Source organism: Monodon monoceros, unplaced genomic scaffold (assembly GCF_005190385.1).
Source record: "Monodon monoceros isolate NGI ecotype Baffin Bay Population unplaced genomic scaffold, NGI_Narwhal_1 Super_Scaffold_21, whole genome shotgun sequence".
NCBI classification, from domain to species: Eukaryota; Metazoa; Chordata; class Mammalia; order Artiodactyla; family Monodontidae; genus Monodon; species Monodon monoceros.
Window position 1 is genome coordinate 14,146,096 of NW_021703778.1, and position 13,328 is coordinate 14,159,423.

The 13,328-nt window shown below is 41.9% G+C and overlaps 2 protein-coding genes across 2 annotated transcripts in view; one reads left to right on the forward strand and one right to left on the reverse strand.

The window, feature by feature from the left end:
* Positions 1-13,328, forward strand: part of NEBL (nebulette) — a 339,097-nt gene that overhangs the window by 83,744 nt on the left and 242,025 nt on the right. The window lies entirely within an intron of this gene.
* On the reverse strand, positions 7,208-8,550 carry LOC114903765 (elongation factor 1-alpha 1-like). Its single transcript, XM_029237017.1, is given in 2 exon segments — positions 7,208-7,725; positions 7,728-8,550. Coding segments are annotated over 2 exon segments (1,212 nt in total). The 5' UTR covers positions 8,422-8,550.

Genomic DNA, 13,328 nt, shown 5'->3' on the forward strand with positions numbered 1-13,328 from the left:
TATTCCCTTAAGGAATTTGAATAGAGCCTAGATTTCTCTATGGCAAAGGAAATGAATAATCGTGTTTAAAGTCTTATTATGGTGTTTTAGTAAATAACATAGAAGATTTAATGTTCAGAGTAATTGTTAGGGAAAAAAAAAGAGTGTCTGTTGAAACAGGACCTTGGATCAGGGCTGTGGTATTAAATCCAATCACCCCACTTAGGCTATCCCTCCTTTGGAGACTCATAAAGATAAGGGTAACAGGATAATTGGGATATTATGTACTCTTTAAAACAACATGATTTAGTCCAAGTAGGAATCGCTGGGTCTCTCAATTAATCCCCTGGGGAACAAATGAAAACTATATATGTGATATACTGTCGAGGTATATAGTTTGGTGGTTTGATACCTTTTGGAGTGTCTCACATTAATCTGTGATTAATTTTCACCAGGGCAGTCTTGACGGTGATTAAAGCATACCTAGATAATCAGAAGCTAAAGAAGCCCACGGAGAGATTTACTTAAATGATCTAATCAGCTTTTCTTTTCATAGAAGACACAAAACTGAGGTCCTGATGACTGGAGGGCATTAACAATCCCAGGGCACTTTTCACAAGAGTCCGGGTATTTAGCCCCAGTGTCCTGGCCAAATTCCAACTCAAGTAATGCCATTTTGTCTCCCGAAAGGTCCCCCTGCAGCTACCAGTGGATACAGTATTATTCTTCCCTTCCTGTCCGAAGTGTGAGGCTTTGTGTGGACGTGGCACTGTGTGCAGCAAATCCGATGCTTCATTTCTATTATGAGGGCCTGCGTTTCGGCTAAGCTGCCACAAGTACGTGGTAGGGGATATTTACGTGACTTGCACTAACAGGGGAAAATGGCGTTAAGACGTATTCCTTCAGAAAACTTGTTTATGTCTTTTGTAAAAAATGATGGTGTGATTAATATTATTAGATAATCATCAGACATGGGTACATGTATGTGCATTTTAATCTCTTTGTACCTTATTTTGTTCTATAGAGGGGTAGAAACAATTATGATGACCAGTGACCCATGCCAGGTTGTATTAAAATGTGTAAAATCAAGCATTTCTTAGTTTGTTTAGAAAATGTAAAGAAAGATTAGAAATGCTCAAAAAAGCAGAAGACATAAGTGTGGAGTGATGAGATTCTCGATGCCCTCCCTGGTTAATTGGCCTAAGGCTCATTGAGAAAATTCTGATTCAGGGAGAAAAGAGATTAATTCTTTTGGCCTGGGCACCGGTTTCATAACAGCAAACCTGGACAGCTTGACAAACTATTTCTGGAGTCCTGTGTTTTTTGAAACAGTCTGTTCACTTAGAGGGAAAATTTCCAGTTGGTTTGCGTGAGCCTGATGCCACAGGGGAGAGTTGGCTGTTTTGTGTGAACAGGACAGCTGATGACTCTCGGAAGTGCCGCATGTCATTTCTTTCTTGGGAGATTGAGAAACCAATACAGAACCTCTTGAGAGGTTAAGGGAAACCAAGGCAGAAAGCTGGGAGAAAAGCTGGTTCCATATGAATTGGAAAATAGTCATGATGAAGAAGATGAGAAAGTTCCAACGGTACCAGGAGGTACCCTAAATATTTTAGGTTGTAAAGGTCGAAACTTACAGAATTAGATTATTAGCCAGTATTTAGACGTTCAAGCTCCCTTTCTCATTATTTCCTCCTTTGACATTGGTTAGGACCTTTTGGTTGCAAGTGACAGAAAGGCAACGCAAACTAGCCTAAAGAAGAAGAGAGGATGTACTGCTTTGCTAGCTGATGGCTGAAAAGCCCAGGTGTCAGTGGGTCCTGGGGTTACCATCAGGTTTCAGCTCTTCTCTCTCCTAACTCTTTTCCGGGTAGCCTCTTTCCTTATGATGATGGCAAGATAGCTTTTAAGCAAGCTTCAGCCTTATATCCTAGCCAGCTCCGCAGAAAGAGTTTTCCTTCCCCATTAGTTTGAATGAAAACTTCAAGATTATTTGCCTGGGTCTGATTTTAGTCACATGCCCATGTCTGTGGCCAGGAGGACGAGACAAACTGAAGAGGTGGGGCTTCGACCAGCCACACTCAGACCAGAGGGACTGGGTCATTCCAAAGGGAAGAGCAAGTTGATGCTACCAGAGGAGGAACATGGATGCCGAACACCAAAATGCAGACGTCCATCCCGGACATGTAAATTATAATGCATTTATTTAAAAGTGCTCACCTACACTTTTTTGACCTTATAGAAGGGTTCCACACATGTGACTATACACACGTAAAGCGGAGAATCACGGAGCTGGCCTCCTAGCCTTGTTTCCCACCCAGTAGAGAAATTCACAGTTTCAGTGTCCATGCTAAGTAGTCTTTCAGCTTCTACTTGAATTCCTTTGAAGATCTTAAGTTTGTTACTCCGTAAGTGCGTATATACCATTTTAATAGGAAGTTCTTCTTTACCACAGTAAGTTGAGAGTTTCCCCTCTCCTCTCTTGACTTCGTGCTAATGGTCCCTTTTCTGCCTTTTGGAGTCATGTGGAGTAAATTTAATCTTTCTAAGCCACGGTCTCGTGGCTCTTTCAAATTCCATCTTGTCTCTTGGCTACACACACCTATTTCTCTTCATTGTACACTTCTCTCCCCGCTTCCTCCTGTTCCTTCTTTTTTATAATATAAAGAAACCTTATAGGTGCTCATTATTGGAGGAAACTCTGTGTCTCCAATTTCATGGCAATTGTTGGACATGTAATTCATCTTTAGAAGTTTCTCAAGTTTCTCATGAATTACAGTTTGAGGCTCAATATAAAGAGTTTGTCATGAAAGTGAATTTTAAAAATAGCACTCTCAGACATTTATGTATTCAATTTTAAAAGTAAAGTGAAATTATTTCAGAAACATAAGCCTTTAAACTTTTTTGATGTGTGTTCTAAGTATTCTAAAGATGGAGCAAATGGGGCATGATGACAATAATTCTGAAGTGTCCTAAAATAGTCCATGGATATAAATATTCAGTTAAATTGTAAGAGAATAATGATTTTGTAGATCAGAATTAAGATTCTAATGCACACTTGACCTAGTAAATGAACTCTTAAGGAATGTCTCATTGTTCTCCCTTGTGTTACTGTGTTTTTAGTACAGTAAGTCCAAGCCAAGAATATTAAAATCTTGGCTTTTTAGAGGAAATTCAGAGGCTTAAAATAAAACTTCTTTATTAGTGATTCTCTACTAGCCATTTACGTTTCTGGATCAGTGTCATTTTCCTTTAGCTAAATATCTTAAACAGATTTGTCTTAGAAAAAGTGTATATTGTTCTATTTCCTGTTTTTTCTACTTTAAATCGATCTCTTTTAATCACTAAATTTTGTTAGTTCTTAACCTTTATTTTTGTGTATAAGCATTAGCAAGAATAAGTTTGATCAACATTGAGTTGCTATCATCTTTATAAGAAAAGCAGTAGTAGCAAATTTATTCATTTATCTAGGTGATGATTACTGTTTTCATGAAAAAGTTCTCATTTAATAATATTTTTCCAGCAACTGCAACATATATGTCTGGTGGGTAAAAGTCTGGGGAAAAAGAAATTTGGCATCTTTAAGAAGTGTACACTTCTTACAAGGCAGGGAGGAGAAGCCGAGTGGACTTTAAATAGAGTTATCCAAGCCTATGAGAATGGAGGGAAGTGGCCCAAGTCTTAGGGACATTGTTCTTCACTCTCTCATTTTCCATACAGCTTAATGCTGATGTGGAGAGACTGATGGATCCTGAGTTGGCAGAACTGTTAGTCTAAGAGGAGGATGAATTGAGGATGCAGGTGTGGAAGGACAGAGAGGAAGGCTAACACGGAACCGGGTGGAAGAAAGGTGTGCAGCTGCCTATGGTTAAGACCAGAAGAGCAACTTGTCACATGCAGTTTCGACTGAAACCCATCACCCCGGCTTTGTTAATGTTTTTACCTAGTGCAATTTCTTTTCCAGTGACTGTTCCAGGAATAACGTGCCAGATGGAGTGAAAGTGTTACTGGGTCGAATGAAATCCTATTACTAGTCCCATATGCTCACGGCCCCTGGGGCTTTGCAGCTGCAGGATTAAAGACTAATCCTGAGTGACAGACGCAAAAGGGGCAATCCTCATACATAGTAGGTGCTCAGTAAATGCCATTGGATTTGAGTGAAGACATTAGTGATTGATGGGGCTGCCTTTGCAATAAGAAACATGAGTTAAGACATGAACATGTTTTAGAACAGTTTCTGCCTACAATTCACAAGGAAACACTTCAGTCCTTCCCATCTTTCTTTCTTCTTAAACAAATACTTTCTGAACACCTGCTAAATACTTAACTCCTTTTAGGTACTGTGTGTGGAAAAACAGTCATATAATCCCAGCTCTTTATGAGGTTGAGGCTGTGTACCTAATTTTTTGTCCTCTAACACAAGCTTTAAAAAAATCATCTCAAATCCTCCCGAATTATTGCCAAGTTTGAAGAAAACAAAACAGCACTTTTATTCATTTGTATGTTAGAGTGTGTTAAGCAGAAAATTGCGATCAATTTCACGATGTAAATATAAAACAGACTGGAAAGGATTCTGTGTTCCTCTGAAACGAAAGTGTATGCTGTGGGTCAGATTTTTCTCTTCACTCAAAGTGAGGTTTCTCCCTGTTCCTTAAAGGCGCTCCCATGTATAGTTCAGTGCCATCCAGGAATAAACCCTTTCAGTGACTCATTATTGGGCAGACTCAGATATATAGGGAGAACTACCTGTACTAAATATTTGTTACAACACACCTTGCTAATATCAGTTAAAAAGCCCCTCTGCTGATTTGTTTCTTCCCTCCAGTTGCCTGTCTCATTCTCAAGATGTTTTTTCTTCTGCTTGCACAAATCAGTTTCCTTTTTCGGGCTGCTTTTTTCCCTCACCCCGTCTGTCTGTACATCTCTACGGCACCTATCACCATAGCACCCATTTAATAGTATCTGTGCTAATTATCCTATCTTTAAGACACAGTGGCTTGGTTTGTTAGAACAGAATTTATACTGCATTTCTAATTATGGGCATTTATAGGTAATTGCTTAATTTTGATGTGGTAAGAACATGGTTTGCCATATTTTTAGAAATAGTAATTAGAAATGCATCTCCTAAAATCATTACTTTAAAAACTTCATTAACACTTAAATAAAGAAGCAGAATAATTTAATTAGTAAAAGTTAATAAAAACTTTCAGTTGCCTTAAATGGTCAGTAAAACTGAAGGGGATTGTGTGTATTATTAATTTTTTCTTAAAGTTGAGTCAGATCCCTATGTGCTGGATGTGAACTCATGAATTTTCTTTTTCTGTATCCTTGGCCATTGTGTTTATGATTATTGTGGTGGTTGACCTGGATTGTTTTTCTGAGTAGGAAACACCCTCAACAGATAAAAATCAGCGCTTATCTTGGCTTTGCAGTAAAAATCCCAAAATAGCATAAAAGTTTTTAAGGAGTGAACAAATCTGTAGAAATCAGAAAGGAAATATGTATGTGTTTTTAGAAATCTCATTTGAATTCAGATTGTTTTTTGACCTCTACTATATATTTAAATAGGCACTAGTTTTCTATTTTAAGCCTCCATCATTGCTGTGGTTTTTAAACAACAAAGCAAACCAAAATAAAACAAAAATCCCAAGTGAAAAAAAAAAAACAACTTAACTGTAACTCCAGAGATATTTAAAAGCATTTCTGTAGAGACACAGACGTAGAGAACAGACAGAGAACAAACATATGGATACCAAGGAGGAAAGGGAGGTGGTGGGATGAATTGGGAGATTGGGATTAACATCTATACACTATTGATACTATGTATAAAATAGATAACTAATGAGAACCTACTGTATAGCACAGGGAACTCTACTCAGTGCTCTGTGGTGATCTAAATGAGAAGGAAATCCAGAAAAGGGGATATGTGTATACACATAGCTGATTCACTTTGCTGTACAGTGTAAACTAACACAATATTGTAAAGCAACTATACTCCAATAAAAATTAAAATCAAAAAAACATTTCTGTTCTACAGTGGGAATCAGAAGGAAAATATAAACAACATTGATTCTAAAAGTTTGAATAGAAAACCTTGATAATCTCAGTCATGTTTCCATGGGTTTCATTAAAGAGACATTCCAGCTCCACGTTACTCATTATAATTTATTTATTAAACTTAATTAAATGTAATTCTAATGTTAGTCTAAAATATTAGGTCTCTAATAACTATTAGTGGTTTGGTATTAATTGCGAACTTAGAGCATTAGGTACCATGCAGGACAGAAGCCACAGCCTGTGTCCTTGATAGCACATGGGGAGCGATGTAGGAGCAGGGCCATGCATGTGACGTGTGCAAGGGTGGACACCCGAGGAGGTTAGAAATCAGGTGGAAGGTATAAGGGAACAAGATCGTAACTGCGTGTGTGGTTGAGCGTCTCTTTTAAACACCAGGGCTTTTGCTATGCCCTTCAGTCCCTGGAGCAATTGGGCATATATTGTAATGTCCCAAGTGTCCCCAAGCTGAAATCACTCTGGCTTTCATATACCTGTGGCCTTTCGTGCAACCTTTATTTCTAATGCTTTATCTTTTATATACTCAACTTCCACTTTTGGTTCTCCTTTACAGCAAAATCATTCTTGTAGGTTCATCTTCTTGACCACAGCTTGGCCACCCCTCCCTTCTTTGTGCTCTTCAGGTGTACACTCTTCTCAAATACTCAATACGTTAAAAAAAATTGATGCCACAGCACTGTTACCTTCCAGAGATCCCATTTCAAGTCCTAATTCTGTTGTGTGTAGCAGTAATAAATAGACCAGTGGGGGATTTAGGGGTTGGCCGGATAAGACACATATCTAAATCCTTCAGATATGGAAACAAAGGAACAAAATTTCTAACAGCACTCCTGGGCATACATAACAGATTCCTTTTCTTTTTTTTTTCCCCCTCATTAAACTTTTTTAATGAGTCTCAAATTCTGTGACAGATTTTTGGTCAAGTTGTTTCTATTGCAAAGTACTGAGTTTAAAAACTAATAACTTAAAACTGCCACACACAAAACAAATGGTCCACAAAACATTCTCCTTTCCTTCTGAAGGTTTTACGAGGCATTGTTATCACTAACCAGTCTTTTGCTATTAAACTTAAATGGCCAATTGAGACAAACAGTTCTGAGACCGATCTTCCACCACTGATTAAGACTGAGGTGACAGGTGTTGGGGATAATATTCATTTAGCCTTCTGAGCTTTCTGGGCAGACTTGGTGACCTTGCCAGCTCCAGCTGCCTTGTCCACTGCTTTGATGACACTCACAGCAACCGTGTGTCTCATGTCACGAACAGCAAAGCGGCCCAGAGGAGGATAGTCAGAGAAGCTCTCAGCACACATGGGTTTGCCAGGAACCGTATCAACGATGGCAGCATCACCAGATTTCAAGAATTTGGGCCCATCTTCCAGCTTTTTCCCAGAACAATGATCAATCCTCTTCAGCTCAGCAAACTTGCAAGCAGCGTGAGCTGTGTGACAATCCGGCACAGGTGCACAGCCAGCACTGCTTTGGCCTGGATGGTTCAAGATCACCACCTGAGCTGTGAAGCCAGCTGCTTCCATCGGTGGGTCATTTTTGCTCTCACCAGCCACATTGCCACGATGAACATCTTTGACAGATACGTTCTTGACATGGAAGCCCACGTTGTCCCCAGGAAGGGCTTCACTCAAAGCTTCCTGGTGCGTTTCAACAGACTTCAGTTGACTGGAGCAAAGGTGACCACCAGGCCAGGTTTGAGAACACCAGTCTCCACTCGACCCACAGGGACAGTACCAATACCACCAATTTTGTAGACGTCCTGGAGGGGCAAACGCAAGGGCTTGTCAGTTGAGCGAGTTGGTGGCAGGACGCAATCCAGAGCTTCAGGCAGTGTGGTTCCACTGGCACTGCCATCCTTACGGGTGACTCTCCATCCCTTGAACCACGGCATGTTAGCTCTCGGCTCCAGCATGTTTTCACCATTCCAGCCAGAAACAGGCACAAAAGCTGCTGTGTCGGGGTCGTAGCCAGTTTTCTGAATGGAGGTGCTGACTTCCTTAACAGTTTCCTCGTGTCTCTTCCGGCTGTAGGGTGGCTCGGTGGAATCCATTTTGTTGACTCCAACAATTAGTTGTTTCACACCCAGAGTGTAGGCCAGAAGGGTCTGCCCATTCTCGGAAATACCTGCTTCAAATTCACCAACGCCAGCAGCAACCATCAGGACAGCACGGTCAGCCCAGGATGTGCCTGTCATCATGTTTTTGATGAAGCCTCTGTGTCCTGGGGCATCAGTGGTGGTCACATAGTCCTTGCTGGTCTCGAATTTCCATAGGCAGATATCAGTGGTGATACCACGCTCGAGTTCAGCTTTCAGTTTGTCCAAGACCCAGGCATACTTGAAGGAGCCCTTTCCCATCTCGGTAGCCTCCTTCTCTAACTTTTCAGTGGTTCTCTTATCAATCCCACCACATTTGTAGATCAGATGGCCAGGAGTGGTAGACTTCCCCGAATCTACGTGTCCGATGACAACGATGTTGATGTCTCCTTTCCCAGTTTTGCTTAGGTTCAGCAGTGGTTTTCCTGACACCTGTGTCCTGGCGGCAAGCCCGTTGAGAAAAAGCCAGATTCCTTTCAAAATCTCATTTCTTTCTCTTTATTGCCTTTTCTTGCTTCCCCTCCCCCAACCTTTTCTGTCTTTCACCCTAACACGTTGTGATAGAGCGTTTTCTTAGTTCAGAGGCTAAGAATTTAGCTGTATTGATTTGTCACATCGCACCTGCTGAAATCCTAACGGAAAAAAACTTGGCACATGAAATAGAAGTCAGTCTGATGAAATTAAACCTCACGAATGATGCAGCTGCTGTGTACATAGAGAACGCGATCCGCATCTGCATCACTGACTACTTCAGTATTCTCATTTTACGTCTTGGCTCTTTTCATTGCGCTTGCATTTTGCATGTTGGGAAAGTACATTTTGGGATGGTCATTTCATCCTGCAGAAGCAGACACTTGATTCATATGGCTATGTGATTGCGTCTGTAACTTAGGTTCACGTAAAGTGTGATAATTTACAGATTATTATCTGTAGAGCCGACCCAGGTACAACTTCTGCAGAGGAGAAACTGATGCCAAAGAGTCACCTTATGTAGGTGGCTCAATCCCGAGGGACTGTGAGGCCGAGGAGGACGCACCCATCTTTAGGGGCAAAAACATCATTTAAAGGAAGAATGATATTAGCATACTTTCTGGGGGGTAAATCTGAAGAGTTTTACTTCTTCCTAGAATCTCTGATTATTTTATTTTTTTATGGCCACAGTGTTTGCAAGGCTGAGACTGAGCTGTGCTTGTGCCAACTTTGGAGAAATGTGGGTAGATGAACTTGTGAAAAAGCTATTTACGTAAAAACAAATGTCACCTCATGTTAGGGATTTCTGCCTCCTTTTTAAATTTCTTCATTCACTCAAAACACGTGTATTAAGTGCCTGCCAAGTACAAGGCCCAGTTTAGGAGCTGGGGATATAGCAGTTCCCTTGCTCTCATGGAACTTCATTCTAGTGAAAGGACACAGATTTAAAAAAATGGTTAATAGCTCACAAATCACTTGGTGCTTGATGCTATGGAAACAGTAATGCAGGGAAAGAGAATGCTGGGTTGAGGGGTGGGTTCCTATTTTATGCTGGATAATCAGAGATGGTCTCCAATGAGGGAACATTTGAGCAGACCTGATGGAAGTGAGAGGGTGAGCTGTGATGTTTGGGGAAAGAGCAAGTATAAAGATAGGAGGTGGAAGCACGGTGGTGTGTTGGAAAAAGTAAGAACAATGAATGGAGAGAGTACAGGGCAAAGGAGGTGGGGCTTGCAAGAAGCAGGAAACAGAAAATTCTTTTAGAAGATTTTAAGAATTTTGACTTCCACTAACCGAGAAGAAAAGAGTGATGGTGTCTGATTTATGTTTTACAAGTCCTGTCTGGTCGCTCTGTTGAGAATAGACTGTAGGAGGCAGGGGTGGATGCAGGGAGCCCCATCAGGTGTCAGGGGCAGTTATCCAGGTGGGAAACGATGGGGTTTGTGCCATGGTAGTGATAGTGGAAGAGATCGGAAGAGGTCACGTTCAGAATATATTTTGGAGGTGGAGCCACCAGGATTTACCTTTGGGGTGTGGGTTATAGAAAATACAAGGAGATAGGGCTTCCCTGGTGGCGCAGTGGTTAAGAATCTGCCTACCAATGCAGGGGACACGGGTTCGAGCCCTGGTCCGGGAAGATCCCACGTGCCGCGGAGCAACGAAGCCCATGCGCCACAACTACTGAGCGCACATGCCACAACTGCTGAGCCCACGTGCCACAACTACTGAAGCCTGCATGCCTAGAGCCTGTGCTCCGCAACAAGAGAAGCCACTGCAATGAGAAGCCCGCATACCGCAATGAAGAGTAGCCCCCGCTTGCCTCAACAAGAGAAAAGCCCGTGCGCAGCAACAAAGACCCAATGCAGCCAACGATAAAAATAAATAAATTAAAAAAAAGAAAATACAAGGAGATAAATATCTTTTTTTTTTTTTTTTGTCTGAGAAATTGGTCAGTGAGTAGTAATTTATGGAAACGGGAGAGGCCCAAGGAGGCACGGGTGTTCTGGGGAGAATCAGGAGTTTGGTGTGGGACTGGTTAGCTTTGAGATGTCTACCCGACATCCAAGATATGTGAAGAAGGTAGGTGGATCCATGAGCCTGGAGATCAGGAGACAAGTCTGGGCTGGAGTCAGCATAGAGAAGGTATTTAAAGCCGTGAGACTGGTTGAGATCTAGTCGGTGTGGGTATATACAGGAAAGTAAAGAAGTACAGTGACTGAACCCTAAGCCACCCCAAGGTTAGGCAGTTGAGAACCAGCCGTACATGCTAAGGAGGGTTAGCCAGTGTCTTAGTTTCATACAGCTGCCAGAACAGAGCTCCAAAACCTGAGTGGCTTCAAACAACAGAAGTTTATTGTCTCACAGTTCTGGAGGCTAGAAGTCTGATTCAAGGTGTTAGCAGGACCATGCTACCTCTGATGGCTCTAGCGGGGGAGTTCCTCCTTGCCTCTTCTAGCTTCTGGCGTTTACTGGCAACATGTGGTATTCAGTGGCTTGTAGATGCGTCACTCCAGTCACATGGTTATCTTCTCCCCGTGTATCTTCACTTCATCTTCCCTCTGTGCCTCTGTGCGTCCAGATTTCCCCATTTCATAAGGACACCAGTCGTGTTGGATTAAGGCCCACCCTAATGACCTCACCTTAACCTGGTTATATATGGGAAATCTGCAAAGACCCTATTTCCAAGCACGGTTACATTCTCAGGTACTGGGGATTAAGACTTCAACGTATCTTTTTTGGGGGGCACAATTCAATTCATAACAGCCAGCGAGGTGGTAAGAGAACCAGGAGAGTGTGGTATTCTGGAAGCCAGGTGAAGAATGTGCTTCCGACAGGAAGGATGGATAAACTGAGTCAGATGCTGGTGATGGAACAAACAAGATGGGGACTGAGGACTGACGGTTGGCTTGATCATGTGGGGGTCATTGGTGTCCTTGCCATGAGTGGTTTCAGTGAAGTGGTAAGGGCGAGAATTGGATTGAAGTTCAAGAGAGAATGGAAACAGAGGAGTTAGAGAAAGCAAGTGTAGACAGCTTTTTGAGGCATTTTGCATATAAGACATGAGAAGAATGGGGTGGTGGCAGTGGAGAAACCAAGAGTTCAAAGGAAAAATTTTAAAACAGTGGGAGAGGTAGCAGTATGCTTATATACCAGTGTGGAATGACACAATAGAGAGGAGGAGTATTACAGAGAAAAGGGGACAATTTCTAGAACCATGTCTTTGAGGTGGCAAGAGGATGTGGAATGTAATAGCCACGCAGAGGAAGTCTGTGTCGACAAGCCCGCCAGGTGATTCTTATGCACGTCCAAGTTGGAGACCTGCTGTTCCAGTTGATCTCTAGGACCTTTTAAAATTTTATGTCTTGGGCTTCCCTGGTGGCGCAGTGGTTGAGAGTCCGCTTGCTGATGCAGGGGATGCGGGTTCGTGCCCCGGTCCGGGAGGATCCCACGTACCGCGGAGCAGCTGGGCCCGTGAGCCATGGCCGCTGAGCCTGCGCATCCGGAGCCTGTGCTCCGCAACGGGAGAGGCCACAACAGTGAGAGGCCCGCGTACCACACACACACACAAAAATAAATAAAATAAAATTCTATGTCTTGTGATGTATTTTACCCCATTAGTTGAGTATGAAATCCCCCTTTTGTTTAGAATAATGATTACTGCCTGATGTGCGCGAAGAATGAGTTCAGATGGATATGACCACAGAGTATGTACATGGAGTTGAGCCATAGGGGATGGTAGCTCTCCCACTGTGCTTTACTCTCAGGGCCTTAATAAGCTGTACTCTCTCTTTAAACTACCATTTCTGCCATTTAGAGGTGCCTCTTCAGCATTGCCTGGGAGATCTGGCTGTGTCTCCAACTGCTATTTTTAGATGACCCTGCATCAGACCCCAGTAGAGTGAAGAGCATGTCATGGAGACTTGAAATATTTGTATTTGTCAGGACTCAAATGCTGTACGACAGATTAATGTCCTAATACCCAAATGCTATTATATCAAATTTTTGTATATTGAGTTAACATAAAATATGACCTAGGACTTCCATTAAAACTTTCCAAAGAAAACCCCAGTTTGGCTTGTCTGAGGAGTGTTCAGTTTTATTTTGTTCACTCAAAATTGTAGCTAAAGGTTGGTATTATCGCCTTAATGTGATGGCTCTTTGACTCACTTTTATTCCAAAATACACAGTTTCCAATAAGAGAGCCCTACTTTCTTTCTTGAATCAAGGCAAGTTCACTTTCATTTTCCTGATGTTAGAGGACTGAAGAAAGTTGAGACAACAGAGAGTTTTAATCAAAGCAGACAGCAATTGACTTCCGTTTTAGTAAAATAACTTTGTGTGAACAGATGTTTGGCCAGCACAGGGAATTATGCTTTACTACCTGTTGAAATTAATTTGAGAATATTGACTGCACATTATTTGGTGGAAACTATGAGACTAGCAAGGTTATATATCCCATACTCTCTGAGGTTTACATTTATCAAGAGGATGTTTATCCCCCTTTCCCGTTTGAAGGAGTCAGAAAGGATTTGAGTTACCTTTCAGTACTAGAAAGTATTTCCCTAGTTCCTCTGAATGCGTCTAAGGGAATTTGGAATGAGACTTACCTTTTAGTACCCTGGGATTTTGTATCCTGCTTATGCTAGTGTCAAACGTTAACTTTTTCCCGTTGGGGCATTTGTCAACATCCCACAGAT